At 59.4% G+C, this 13,767-nt stretch overlaps 1 protein-coding gene across 1 annotated transcript; it reads left to right on the plus strand.

Annotated features, from left to right (window-relative positions):
* The first annotated feature begins 799 nt into the window (after nucleotides 1–799).
* Nucleotides 800–11,111, plus strand: LOC116464486 (ATPase family AAA domain-containing protein 3A). Its single transcript, XM_032147745.3, has 10 exons — nucleotides 800–872; nucleotides 1,962–2,127; nucleotides 2,342–2,411; nucleotides 4,522–4,677; nucleotides 5,308–5,364; nucleotides 5,636–5,761; nucleotides 6,084–6,208; nucleotides 7,514–7,565; nucleotides 9,402–9,472; nucleotides 10,631–11,111. The coding sequence occupies exons 1-10, from the start codon at nucleotides 863–865 to the stop codon at nucleotides 10,800–10,802; spliced, it is 1,005 nt and encodes a 334-aa protein (XP_032003636.2). The 5' UTR covers nucleotides 800–862; the 3' UTR covers nucleotides 10,803–11,111.
* Nucleotides 11,112–13,767: the final 2,656 nt, after the last annotated feature.

Raw genomic sequence — 13,767 nt, forward strand, 5'->3', positions numbered from 1 at the left:
ACACACACGGGCGCACACACACTCCGCTGTACACACAGGCACAACCCCCCCCCGCATACACGGGCACGCACACAATCCCCCGACACGGGCACACACACCTTCTCCTGCCACAGGGACACACACACCCCTGCACACGGGCACTCACACACCCCCGCACACAGGCACACCCTGCACACGGGCACACAGCCACACACGGGCACGCACACACCCCCGCACAGGGGCACACACCCACACACGGGCATACACACTCCCCCCACGGGCACACACCTACCCCCCACGGGCACACCCACCCCTCACGGGCGCACACCCTCCCCTCCACGGGCACATACTCCCTCACATACATGGGCATACACAACCCCCCCCACGGGCACGCACAGCCCCCCCTGCATGGGTGCCCACACACACACACACACACACACACACACACCCCAAAACAGGCGCATAGCCCACCCACCCACGGGCACAGTCACTCCTGCACACGGGCACAGTCGGCCCCCACACATGGGCACAATCACCCTCCGCACTCGGGCACAATCACCCCACACACACACGGGCACAGTCACCCCCCACATGGGCACAGTCACCCCCCACACACACGGTCACCGTCACCGCCCGCACACACGAGCACAGTCAGCCCCCTGCACACTCGGGCACAGTCAGCCCCCGCAAACACGGGCACAGTCACCCCCTCACATGGGCACAGTCACCCCCACACACACAGGGGCACAATCACCCCCCGCACACACACGGGCACAGTCACAGGTTTTAAAGGCATTTCTCTTTTTCTGTGGTTTCTTCTCAGCAACTTGTCAGTGAGGAGAATTTACGGAAGCAGGAGGAGTCCGTGCAGAAGCAGGAGGCCATGCGGCGAGGTAGGCTGTCTGCTCTCCTGGCTGGGGCGGAGGTGGCGGGGGCTGCATGTGGACCTCAGCACCTGACAGACGCTTACCCCTCGTGCACTCTGAGCCTGAGTTCTGCGGCCCAGCCCCTCATAGCTACCAGTGCAGTGGGCGAGGCGTGCTGGGGCTCCATGGGATGGGGCTCCCTCGGAGGACACCTCTGTCTGCGAGTGGACACCAGGGTCTGTGCGGGGAGGGCAGGAGCTACTTCACTTCGTGGGAAGTACGTGGGTCTTTTTCTTTTTTTTTTTTTTGAGACGGAGTCTCGCTCTGTCAGCCAGGCTGGAGTGCAATAGCACGATGTCAGCTCAGTGCAACCTCTGCCTCCCGGGTTTAAGCAATTCTGCTTCAGCCTCTCGAGTAGCTGGGATTACAGGCGCCGCCACCACACCCAGCTAATTGTTTTGTATTTTTAGTAGAGACAGGGCTTCACCGTGTTGGCCAGGCTGGCGTTGAACTTCTTGGTCTCATGATCCGCCTGCCTTGGCCTCCCACAGTGCTGGGATTACAGGCGTGAGCCGCTGTGTTCTGCCTAGAACATGGGTCTTTACTGTCCTGCTCTCAGTGGGGATCACAGGTATTGGGTGCCATGTGGCATTTGTTGGCAAGGGCTCCAGGCAAATGTCTGTCACCAGTTTTCACCGTGGGTGGGCTTGTGGCGAGGTGTGTGTGTTTAATGTTCAATAGCCAGGCACACACACGTCACGCGTCTCTGAGTTCTGACAGCTGTTTCTGTGTGATGGGGGCTTCCTTGGGAGCTCCGCGTTCCGGTTTTTTGCTTTAAACGGCTCGTCCTGAGAAGGTGCCTGGGCCTCTGGGTCGGATTTCAGGGTCCCTAATCCATGGGCAGGGCCGGCCTGTGTGCTGTTCCTGTGAAGGCTTGTATGTCTGTCTGCGGCGTGGGCCTGTACGTGGCATGGGCCTGTCAGCAGCATGGGCCTGTCCGTGGCCTTAGCCTGTCAGCAGTGTGGGCCTGTCCGTGGCGTGGGCCTGTCCACAGTGTGGGCGTAGGTGGATGTGCTGCACTGTGTGGTGCTGAGCTGCCCTGGCTCTCTGGGGCAGCCACTGTGGAGCGGGAGATGGAGCTGCGGCACAAGCACGAGATGCTGCGAGTGGAGGCCGAGGCCCGGGCGCGCGCCAAGGCCGAGCGGGAGAATGCGGACATCATCCGCGAGCAGATCCGCCTGAAGGCGGCCGAGCACCGTCAGACCGTCTTGGAGTCCATCAGGTGAGCACTGCCGAGGCCCGGGCCGGTCGCTGGTCCCAGGGCGCTCTCCAGCTCTTCCAGGCCTGGCTGCCGTAGGATGGCTCCTTGATGGGGGAACTGCCTCTCTGTCCTGGCAAGGCTGGGCCGCCATGTCAGGGCCTCACCGTCAACCTGCTCTTGCTGCGTGGCACGGATCTTCATGTCCTTCCCGGTCACACCACTGCTTTCCCCGCAGGACGGCTGGCACCTTGTTTGGGGAAGGATTCCGTGCCTTTGTGACAGACTGGGACAAAGTGACAGCCACGGTAAACATACTCATAAAACCGCGCTGGCAGGTGGCTGAGGGGCAGCATGTGGGGGCCTCCTGGAGCCCCAGGTCCTGTCCCTGCCAGCTCTGCACAGCCCTGTAGCTCTCCCAGCACAGAGCAAGCCCACGTTGGATCTGCTGGCCACGGCTGCTCCTCCCTCTTTGAGCTGGGAGAAGAAAACGCAGTTGCCAGCCTGGGCCACACAGGGAGACCCCATCTCTATGAAAAATCAAACATTAGCTGGGTGTGGTGGTGGTCCCTGTGGTCCCACTATTTGAGAGGCTGAGGTAGGAGGGTCACTTAAGCCCGGGGAGGTTGCAGCTGCAGTGAGTCGAGGTTGCACCACTGCACTCTGTCTTGGGTGACAAAAAAAGTCCTTGTCTCAAGAAAAAAATTGTCGATACTGGTGGTTCACACCTGTAATCCCAGCACTTTGGGAGGCAGAGGCAGAGGCGGGCAGATCACGATACCGGGATCGAAACCATCCTGGCTAACACGGTGAAACCCCATCTCTACTAAAAAAAAAAAAAAAATACAAAAAATTAGCCGGGCATGGTGGTGCTCGCCTGTAGTCCCAGCTACTCAGAAGGCTGAGGCAAGAGAATCACCTGAACCAGGAGGCAGAGCTTGCGGTGAGCCAAGATCCCGCCACTGCACTCCAGCCTGGGCCACAGAGCGAGGCTCCTTCTCAAAAAACAAAAAACCAGAAGGCAACCCTGACTCCATTTTGCAAAAACCTTTATTCCTTATAAAACCCTGAGAGTTCAAAGTTCACAGAGTCCTCTCTCGTTTAAAGCCTCACTCTTCTGTGCCCAGGCTCCGGCCTGCTGTGGTGGCGAACCACATCGCACATGGCTGTGTCCTCTGTCCCCCCCCACCCCGGCCCAGCACATAGTAGGTGCCTGGCACTCAGTGGGCACTTGCTCTGCCGTGGTGCCAGCGCCCAGTGCCATGACTGCAGCGCCTGCCGGTAGCCTCGTCAGTGTGACGGTGAATGTCGCAGGTGGTGTTGCCACCGTGTTGGTGAGACAGTGTCACCTGAGGACATGAGGGAGCTGCTTAATGCACCGTTGACTTTTGTTTGTTTGTTTTTAGAGAGAGGGTCTTGCTCTGTGGTCAGACTGGAGTGCAGTGGTGCCATCTCGGCTCACTGCAACCTCCACTTCCCCAGTTCAAGCAATTCTTCTGCCTCAGCCTCCCAAGTGACTGGGATTACAGGCTCACGTCACCACACTCAGCTAATACAGGCCTGTGCCACCGGGCCCAGCTAATTTTTGTATTTTTAGTAGAGATGGGGTTTCACCATGTTGGCCAGGCTGGTCACGAACTTCTGACCTCAAGTGATCCACCTGTCTTGGCTTCCCAAAGTGCTGGGATTACACAGGTGAGCCACCGGACCTGGCCTAATTCATTTTTTGTTTTTGAGACAGACTTTTGCTCTTGTTGCATAGGCTGCAGTGTAATGGCACAGTTTCAGCTCACTGCAACCTTTGCCTTCCGGGTTCAAGAGATTCTCCTGCCTCAGCCTCCCAGGTAGATGGGATTACAGACATGTGCCACCATGGCCAGCTAATTTTTTGTATTTTTAGTAGAGACGGGGTTTCTCCAGGTTGGTTAGGCTGGTCTCGAACTCTCGACCTCAGGTGATCCACCCACCTTAGCCTCCCAAACTGCTGGGTTTACAGGCCTGAGCTACTGCGCCCAGCCGGCCTAATCAATTTTTTAAAACGAGTTAGAGATTTGGGGTTAGCCTTGTTTTCCAGGAATAAAGTACCATTTTTAGTGGCCAAGAATGTACCAGAAGGTGTGGCCCTGTGACATATCCGGCTGGGTCTGCCCAGGGCCCTGCTCAGCGACCGGGGCTTTGTAGGATTTATGCTGCCACTTGCAGAGAAAATGGCCCTGAGTGAGGGCGCTATGACTGCCCCACCTGCCTCCTGTAACCGCGTGGGTGTCGGATTCGGGGCCGGGAATTGGGGTTCTGTGGGGCCAGCACACGGCCCTGTGCTTCTCCTTTGGGCGGAGAGAGGGTGGGGGCAGCCCTGTGTGTCTCCCACTCTAGGAGGGAGGGTGGGGTTGGTGCACCAGTGCGGTGTCTCTGCTGCAGGTGGCAGGGCTGACGCTGCTGGCTGTCGGGGTCTACTCAGCCAAGAATGCCACGCTTGTCGCTGGCCGCTTCATCGAGGCTCGGCTGGGGAAGCCGTCCCTGGTGAGGGAGACGTCCCGCATCACGGTGCTGGAGGCGCTGCGGCACCCCATCCAGGTAGCGGCGCGGGCCTGGCCCTCCCTGAGTGCAGTTCCTGGCTGAGTCCCTTCTACCCCACGAGCACAGCCCACGCACACCCTCCCGTCCCTTCCCTTTCCCCGGATAACGGGCAACCGCATGCTGCTTCACGTGTGGGTTTTCTTGTCTGGTGCTGTACCTTAGGGGTCTGCATCAGTGAGACCCTTACCCATCTGCCTCAGTCTCCCCCGCTCAGGGCTCTTGGTGGGGCCTGGGAGCACATCGAGGTCCTTGCAAGTCCTGGGACTTGGGTGTGTGGTCGTCTGTCGGGGAAGCTGCTACAGGCCACGGTGTCTAGCGGCCTCCTTAGGGAACCGCGCCACTTGCCAGCCCCCCCAGGTGCCTGCTCTCCACACGGTGATGGTGGGGTCTCCACAGGTCACTCGGTGGGTGGTTAAGAAAATAAAAGCCGATAGGAACTGGAAAATGCCCCTAATCCCAGCAATAGCCTCCCGGTCTCCCGGCGGGGCGGGGTTCCAGCTCCGGGCCAGTCCTGGCTGTGCTTTGGGGCAGCTCCGTTTCTGTGTGTTACGGAGCGTGTCTGTGCGTTGGTGGCTGTTCCGTGGCTGTGGCAGGTACCCCAATGGCACTTCCCCTTCCCCTCCGCAGGTCAGCCAGCGGCTCCTCAGTCGGCCCCAGGACGCGCTGGAGGGTGTTGTGCTCAGTGTAAGTCGGTGTGCCTGTGACCAGGGAGGCGCAGGGAGGGGACCGCGGAGCTGGGCAGGGCTGTGGCCCTTGCTGCTGCTCTTGGTGGTGCCCAGGAGCTTTTGGCTCCTGAGATACGACTGCTCGGATCGTGTCGGGGTTAGATAGGCTGCCCGTGAGCTGGGCCACTTCCCGAGGAGCGGAGTCCACACCCGGGCATTCCCGCAGCCCCTGCCCCTGAGGCTTCCGTGGGTGCAGAGTGTGTCCCCTAAGCCCCCGTCTTCCCCGGCAGCCCAGCTTGGAAGCGCGAGTGCGCGACATCGCCATAGCAACAAGGAACACCAAGAAGAACCGCAGCCTGTATAGGAACATCCTGATGTACGGGCCACCAGGCACCGGGAAGACGCTGTTTGCCAAGGTGAGAGCACCTGGCTGCGCAGGTGGGCCAGGAGCCGCTGGGGTCTCACCTGCCTGCAGGTGTCTGGGGGGCTCAGCCGCCTGGGGAATGGACCCCCCCTTAGGCCTTTGCCCACCCTCATGTAGGCTCAGGGTGCTGGTGTGGGCAGCAGCGCCTCCCATCTTCCAGGCAGGGGACGTCTCATGTCTGGCAGGCCGTGACTTCCAGGCAGGGTTGCCAGGCAGGGACACCCAGCAGGGGCTCCACACTCCATGTGGAGTGTGCAGGCTTTGCAGAGGCGGAGGGAACATCTGTTCTGTCTCCCCTCACCCTTCCTGTCCAGAAACTCGCCCTGCACTCAGGCATGGACTACGCCATCATGACAGGCGGGGACGTGGCCCCCATGGGGCGGGAAGGCGTGACCGCCATGCACAAGCTCTTTGACTGGGCCAATACCAGCCGGCGCGGGTGAGACGTCCCCACACCTCGCACCAGGCCCTTCGCTGCAGGCCAGCAGGCTGCCTTCTGGGAAGGGGGTCCAGGTGGCTTTCAGGGACCTTGTGATCTTTCTGCAGCTCTATCCTTGTGGCCACGCAGGAGGCCTGGCGGAGGGTCCCTCGGAGGGAAAGTCCCCTGAGTGTGGACCCTGGTGGACACGAGGCCCCCAGCGTGCGGAGGGTGCCAGTGGGATACTTGGCTCAGGGCAGAAGGGAGGTGGGAGGGTGCAGGGGGAAAGGGGTCTCCACAGCTGCAGGGGAGGCTCCTCCACAGCCGCCCTCCCTCCACCACTCATGCAGGTGGGCGTGGGCACCGGCTCCTTTTTGTAGAACCATTTGAAAGTTAGCTGAAGACAGCATGGCACGCACCCTTCAATAGGTCCCACGGTGACCCCGCGCAGGGCATGGCTGCGGCACCCTTGCGGTCTCAGCTGTCCTTGTTGGCACCACATTCATCATGGCTGGCACCCTCCCCTCTGGCCTTTGACCTCTTTTTTTTTTTTTTTTTTTTTTTTTGAGACGGAGTCTCGCTCTGTCGCCCAGGCTGGAGTGCAGTGGTGCAATCTCGGCTCACTGCAAGCTCCGCCTCCTGGGTTCACGCCATTCTCCTGCCTCAGCCTCTCCGAGTAGCTGGGACTACAGGCGCCTGCCACCACACCTGGCTAATTTTTTGTATTTTTAGTAAAGACGGGGTTTCACCGTGGTCTTGATCTCCTGACCTCGGGATCCGCCCGCCTCGGCCTCCCAAAGTGCTGGGATTACAAGCGTGAGCCACCGCGCCCGGCCTTGACCTTTCGCTTTTGAAGACCCTGCCCCTGGCGTGGACTCTGAGTGGCCACCAGCGCTACACTGGGCTGGGTGGGGGTGAAGCCTCCGGGACAGAGTCTGTCCCCCGTGTGTGGTTGGCCTGTGTGTGGGTGAAGCCTGTGGGGCGGAGTCTGTCCCCCGTGTGTGGTTGGCCTGTGTGTGGGTGAAGCCTGCGGGGCGGAGTCTGTCCCCCGTGTGTGGTTGGCCTGTGTGTGGGTGAAGCCTGCGGGGCAGAGTCTGTCTCCCGTGTGTGGTTGGCTTCCCAGCGCCTTCTGAGGCCGGGCCGTGGTCAGCTGTCCAGAGGCCAGGCTGATCGGCTTCTGTCGAGTCCAGGACTTAGGGCTCTGATGGGGCAGAGCCTGACCCCGTGGGGATCTGCCTGCTTGGCCTGCTCCTGCTGCAGCCGGACGCTGCTGTGGGCCGCTCCTGGCGTCACTCTCGCCCCGCTTGGCCTCCCTCTTGTTCACAGCCTCCTGCTCTTCGTGGATGAAGCAGACGCCTTCCTTCGGAAGCGAGCCTCTGTGAGTAACAGCCTCTGTCTGGCCACGGTGGGGGGTGGGATGGGCACAGCCATCGGCCTGGGCCACGCTGCAGCCCTCTGATCAATTTCTTTTTCTCTGTAAGCCTTGTGTGAAAAACAGCCTTTTTTTTTTTTTTTTTTTTTTTTTTTTTTTTTTTTTTGAGATGGAGTCTTGCTCTGTCGCCCAGGCTGGAGTGCAGTGGCGCGATCTCAGCCCACTGCAAGCTCCACCTCCCGGGTTCACACCATTCTCCTGCCTCAGCCTCTCAAGTAGCTGGGACTACAGGTGCCCGCCACTGCACCCGGCTAATTTTTTGTATTTTTAGTAGAGACGGGGTTTCACCATGTTAGCCAGGATGGCCTCAATCTCCTGATCTTGTGATCCACCACTTTCGGCCTCCCAGAGTCCTGGGATTACAGGTTTGAGCCCCCTCGCCTGGCCGAAAAACAGCATTTTTTAGGTCAGCTTAAAGATAAGTCACGGCTTTTGAGGTTTTTTTGTTTTTTGAGATGGAGTCTCGCTCTGTCGCCAGGCTAGAGTGCAATGGTGCGATCTCAGCTCACTGCAGCCTCCACCTCCTGGGTTCAAGCAATTCTCTTGTCTCAGCCTCCCAAGTAGCTGAGATTACAGGCACCCACCACCATACCCAGACAATATTTGTATTTTTAGTAGAGACGTGGTTTCATCATGTTGGCCAGGCTGGTCTCGAACTCGTGACCTCAGGTGATCCGCCCGCCTCGGCCTCCAAAAGTGCTGGTATTACAGGCGTGAGCCACCGCACCCGGACGTCCTGGTCTATTTTTATTTTTATTTGTTTGAGAGGAAGTCTCACTCTATCGCTTAAGCTGGCTTGCGGTGGTGCAATCTTCGCTCACTGCAACCTCCGCCTCCTGGATTCAAGGAATTCTCCTGCCTCAGCCCCCTGAGTAGCTGGGATTACAGGCTTTTGCCACCACACCGAGCTAAGTTTTTTGTGTTTTTAATAGAGATGGGGTTTCACCATGTTGGTCAGGCTGGTCGAGAACTCCTGACCTCCAACGATCCTCCCGCCTCGGCCTCCCAAAATGCTGGGATTACATGCGTGATCCACCACGCCCAGGCTTTTAATTATCATTTTAAGACAGGGTCTCTGTCGCCCAGGCTGGAGTGCAGGGGCGATCACAGCTCACTGTTGCCTCGACCTCTCGAGCTCAAGCAATCCTCCTGCCTCAGCTGCCCGAGTAGCTGGGACTGCAGGGGCACAGTGCAATGCCTGGCTGATTTTTTTGTAATTTTAGTAGAGTTGGAGTTACCTCACATTGCCCAGACTGGGCTCGAACTTCTGAGCTAAAGAGATTTGTCCACCTTGACCTTCTGAAGTGCTGGGATTACAGATGTGAGCCCCTACACCGGGTCAGGCTTGCTTGCTTGCTTGCTTGCTTTTTTTTTTTTTTTTTTTTTTTTTAAGGCAGAGTTTTACTCTGTCACCCACGCTGGAGTGCAGCGGTGCAATTTCAGCTCGCTGCAACCTCTGCCTCCCAGGTTTAAGTGATTCTCGTGCCTCAGCCTCCCACGTAGCTGGGACTACAGATGTGCCACCACGCCTGGCTAATTTTTGTATTTTTAGTAGAGACAGGGTTTCACCGTGTTGGCCAGGCTGGTCTCAAACTCCTTACCTCGTGTGATCTGCCCGCCTCGGCATCCCAAAATGCGAGTTACGTTTGTGAACCACCGCCCTTGGCCCTGGTCAGGCTTTTGAGTTTAGATCCATGAAAGTGTCGCCACGTCCCTACTCCCTGCAGGAAAGAGGCCAAGGCTTTGCTCCTGATGCCTAAGGCTGGAACCTTCTCTCTGCAGGAGAAGATAAGCGAGGACCTCAGGGCCACACTGAATGCCTTCCTGTATCGCACGGGCCAGCACAGCAACAAGTGAGGGAGCCCCTCGGGTCCTGGGCCCCCGGGCAGGGCTGTGCAGCCATCGCCCTTGGTTCCCACTGAGGGACCTGAGGGGCCCTGGCTCACAGTGCTGGGCAGCTGCCGTGGCCTCAACGTGCCCACCTCGGATGTCCCCTGGGAACGGCCCAGCTCAGGACAGCACGGGGTGTCACTGAGGAACATGCGGGGGCCTCCCAGGCAGAGCTGGGGTCAGTCCTGTCCTCACAGCCCCGTGCGCCGCCCCAGCTTGCGGGTCCCTCTGCCTCTAGGTTTCTGCAGTCCTGTGCCTGCAAGGGAGGTGGTCTGATTGAGGCTCTGCTGGGTCTCTTTTGGAGGGTGTGGGTGCCCTGGGGTGGGAGATGGAGACACTTTTGCTCCCGCGGGAAGCTGGGCATGAGCAGGTCCTGTGCGTCGGGGCAGAGCCTGGGACCTTGGTCCCTGCCTGGATGCTGGCCAGGGGTGCACCCTCCAGGCTTGGGGCCACCCTACTTCGTGTGGCCTCTGTGGGCTGCCGCCCAGAGGTCCCCAATAGGGTGACCGCCCTACATCCAGGCTCCCTAGTCCCTCCCAAATCCCCTAATTTTGAGTTTTCTTGGTCTCCTGGGTCCCTCCAGCCCTAGTCACATGTCACACGGAGGATCACATCCTGCCGGTCGGCCGTGGCTAACTCCTCAGGCGCATTGGGCTCGCTGGCTCAGCTGCTGCCAGTAGACGCTCCCTGGAGCCCTGACCCAGGTCCTTCTGCGAGAGGCAAGGCTGGGACCCTGCTGAGCTTCCCCTGAACCCGGGCCCCCGAGGTCCTGCTCCTGGCTCGTGTGGGTGAATTCTCCACATGGACTCTGGGTCCTGCATCCCTGCTCCCAGCACAGCAGGGCTCAGGCAGCAGGAGGGAGTGGTGTTCCCGGCACTGCTTATCAGGCTGGGCGAGGGTCAGCGGGAAAGCGCCATACAGGGGGAGAACAGAGGCCCAGGAAGCCAGGCCAGGGGACAGCTGGGTGCGGTGGGGCAGGTGGCCGACCAGGGCTGTGCCTGTGTCCTCGTGTTTCCAGCCACTGTAGGTCTTCCCTGTGGGGGCTGAGGAGGCCTCGTTCCCCTCGACGCAGCTCGGCCAGCAGCCCCAGCATCCTCATCATCCTCATCCCCGCCCCGCAGGTTCATGCTGGTCCTGGCCAGCAACCAGCCCGAGCAGTTTGACTGGGCCATCAACGACCGCATCAATGAGATGGTCCACTTCGACCTGCCAGGGCAGGAGGAGCGGGAGCGCCTGGTGAGAATGTATTTTGACAAGTATGTTCTTAAGCCGGCCACAGAAGGAAAGCAGTAAGTGTCCCGCCCCACCCAGCCCCCGTCCAGGGGCCCTCGCTCAGGGCCCACCCCCACCCCGACCCCTGTTCTCCAGACTCACCCAGCAGGCTCCGTCTCCAGGGTGGGCACCACCTCCCTGCCACGTGGTTTCACACAGGAGCCGCGTGGGCCCCAAGAGTCCCAGAGGCCGCATCCAGGGAGGTTCCACCACCCTTTCCTCATCCCCACCTGAGAACATGAGAACAGCCTGGCAGCATCTCCTTGGGTTTGGAGGCAGAGTCCATCACTTACAAACCTTTAACATTCCTTTTTTTTTTTTTTTTTTTTTTTTTGAGACAAAAGTCTCGTTCTTGTCGCCCAGGCTGGAGTGCAGTGGCGCGATCTCAGCTCACTGCAACCTCTGCCTCCCAAGTTCAAACAATCCTCTTGCCTCAGTCTCCTGAGTAGCTGAGATTACAGGCGCCTACCACCATGCCTGGCTAATTTTTTTTTTTTTTTTTAGTAGAAATGGGGTTTTACCATATTGGCCAGGCTGGTCTCAAACTCCTGACCTCAAGTGATTCACCCTCCTCAGCCTCCCAAAGTGCAGGGATGACAGATGTGAGCCACTGTGCCCGGCCTCTTTTACGTTCCTCTTCACTACATGGAGAGCTGTGAGGAAATCCTGTGCTCGGCCACTCCCAGGCCCTGGCAGTGAGGGGAGGTGACGTGGAGTGTTGCTCTGAGACCCCGTGTCGGGACTGGAGGGAGAGGCTCCTCATGGTCCACTGCTGGCTGCTGGCCTGGCCTCCCTCCAGCTGCCACACCCGGCCCTGGCGCCTCATGGTGTGGGGCACGGCTCCTGCTGCAATGTGCCTTGAAGCTGTCAGGCTCCCTGTTGCTTGCGGTGGGTGCAGCAGGCACCGTGGGCAGAGCCCTCCAGGCGATGAGGGGCCCTGACACCACACACCGGCTGCCTCGGGAACACTCCAGATGAGCCCAGGCTGCTCCACTTCTTGGCGTCCCCAGGGCCCTGGTTTCTGAGTCCTTCTGTGCACCTGACCTAAATTTCTGCTGTCTCCAGTGACGACAAAAGCTGCTCTGTTCCAAAGAGAGCCTGGTTCTCCCCTGCCGACCCCTCAGCTGCCGCCTGCTCCATGCCAGCCCAGCTGTCTGGGCCTCGGTTTCTCTATGCCGTCCCCTGCCCTGGGCTCCCCCCACCCCCATGGCTGCTCGTAGCCTTGTAGCCTTGGCACCATGACTTGGCTTCTGTGGCCTCCAGGCAGACGCTTTTGCTAGAACTCAGGGCTCCGCCACTGCCAGCGTAACGGCCATGTGCCCTGTGGGTGCTGAGTGGGCAGGGCTGGTGTGAGGAGGGGGTGCGGCCATCTCCAGGCCCCACAGCTGCCCCCTTCCTGCTCAGCCCAGGCCTGGCTTGCATCAGGGAGGGGGCGGAGATTGATTGTCACAGGTAGAGAGTCCCTCCCAAGAGGGCATCTGGCATGAGTATCCGCCTGGCTGCCCGTTTTCCGGCCTCCACCTCATGGTGTGGGAGCTGCTGCCTCGGCTAGCCCACTTGGGAACTCCTTACCCAGGCGTCTGAAGCTGGCTCAGTTTGACTACGGGAGGAAGTGCTTAGAGATCGCTCGGCTGACAGAGGGCATGTCGGGCCGGAAGATCACACAGCTGGCCGTGTCCTGGCAGGTGAGTCAGTCTCGGGCGCGCCCACCCAGACGGGAGCCCAGCTGCTGTGGAGATGCTTGGCTGCGCCAGGCCTGTCCCAGCACCGGTGTCATGTGGGAGCTTCTCTTGAGGGGTTTTCGGTGCACAGATGTGACACGGGGCCCCTGCCCCAGTTGGGCCACTCCACGAAGTGGCACGCATCTGCTCCAGCAAGAAGGGTGGGGCCATGTCGGTGGCTGATGGTCACAGGTCAGGAAGCCAGTGCGGCATCCTAGTAGCCCGGGCTCTGCCAGGTGGGGCGGGAGGCTTCTGATGCTCACCTTGGTAGACAGGCACCCCCCGGTGTGAATGGTCATCAGGACAGGCCCTGTGTGAGTTTGGTGGTGGGGGTTGAGGGACGTTGTGTTTCTTGGACCAAGTCCGTTGGCTTGGTCCTGCTTGATGGGCCCAGACACACAGGTGGGAGTGGCTTCTAATTGTCCCACAGCCAGTTGTTCCTCGGAGGCACCCCTCCTGCAGCTCCGTGGCTGCCCCAGGGCCAAGGAGCTGGGACTCACAGGAGTATGGGTGTGGACATCCAGAAAGCTTTGGTCTTTGGGGGTTGCTGGAAAAGCAAAACCAGGTCTGTGGGGCAGAAGGCGCCCTGGCCACGCACAGGCATCGCCGCCTCTGGGGTCCACAGAGTCTGTGTGACAACCTGGTCCCTCGATCCAGCAGTGCTTTAATGTGTGACAGCTTAATGAAGTAGCCAATTACCTTGATTTGAACGTTGGAGCCCAGGTATGTAGGGAGCTGTATTAGTCAGTACAGGCTGGGTTATGCCGCTGTGACAAAGAGCCCCAGATCTCAAACCCCGTCCTTGTGGGTTAGCTGAGGTCTCTGTTCCAGGACGTCCCCACTTGGAACCAGGTCTGTTTCCACAACTAAGAAAGCAGAGGCTGGGTGTGGTGGTGGCTGATGCTTGTATTCCCAGCATTTGGGAAGGCCAAGTCAGTCAGATTATTTGAAGCCAGGGGTTCAGGACCAGCCTGGAAAGCAAGGCGAGACCCCATCTCTACAAAAAATAAAAAATTAGCTGGACCTGGTGGCGCATGCCTGTAATGCCAGCTGCCTGGGAGGCTGAGGTGGGAGGATCACTTGAGTCAAGGAGGTGGAGGCTGCAGTGAGCTGTGATTGTGCCACTGCACTCCAGCCTGGGTTGCAGAGTGAGACCCTGTCTTAAAAAATAAGGATAATTTGGACTGGGCGCGGTGGCTCATGCCTGTAATCCCAGCATGCTGGGAGGCCCAGGAGAGAGAATCACTTGAGGCCAGGAGTTCGAG

This window comes from Hylobates moloch, unplaced genomic scaffold (genome assembly GCF_009828535.3).
Source record: "Hylobates moloch isolate HMO894 unplaced genomic scaffold, HMol_V3 SCAFFOLD_817, whole genome shotgun sequence".
Classification (NCBI taxonomy): Eukaryota; Metazoa; Chordata; class Mammalia; order Primates; family Hylobatidae; genus Hylobates; species Hylobates moloch.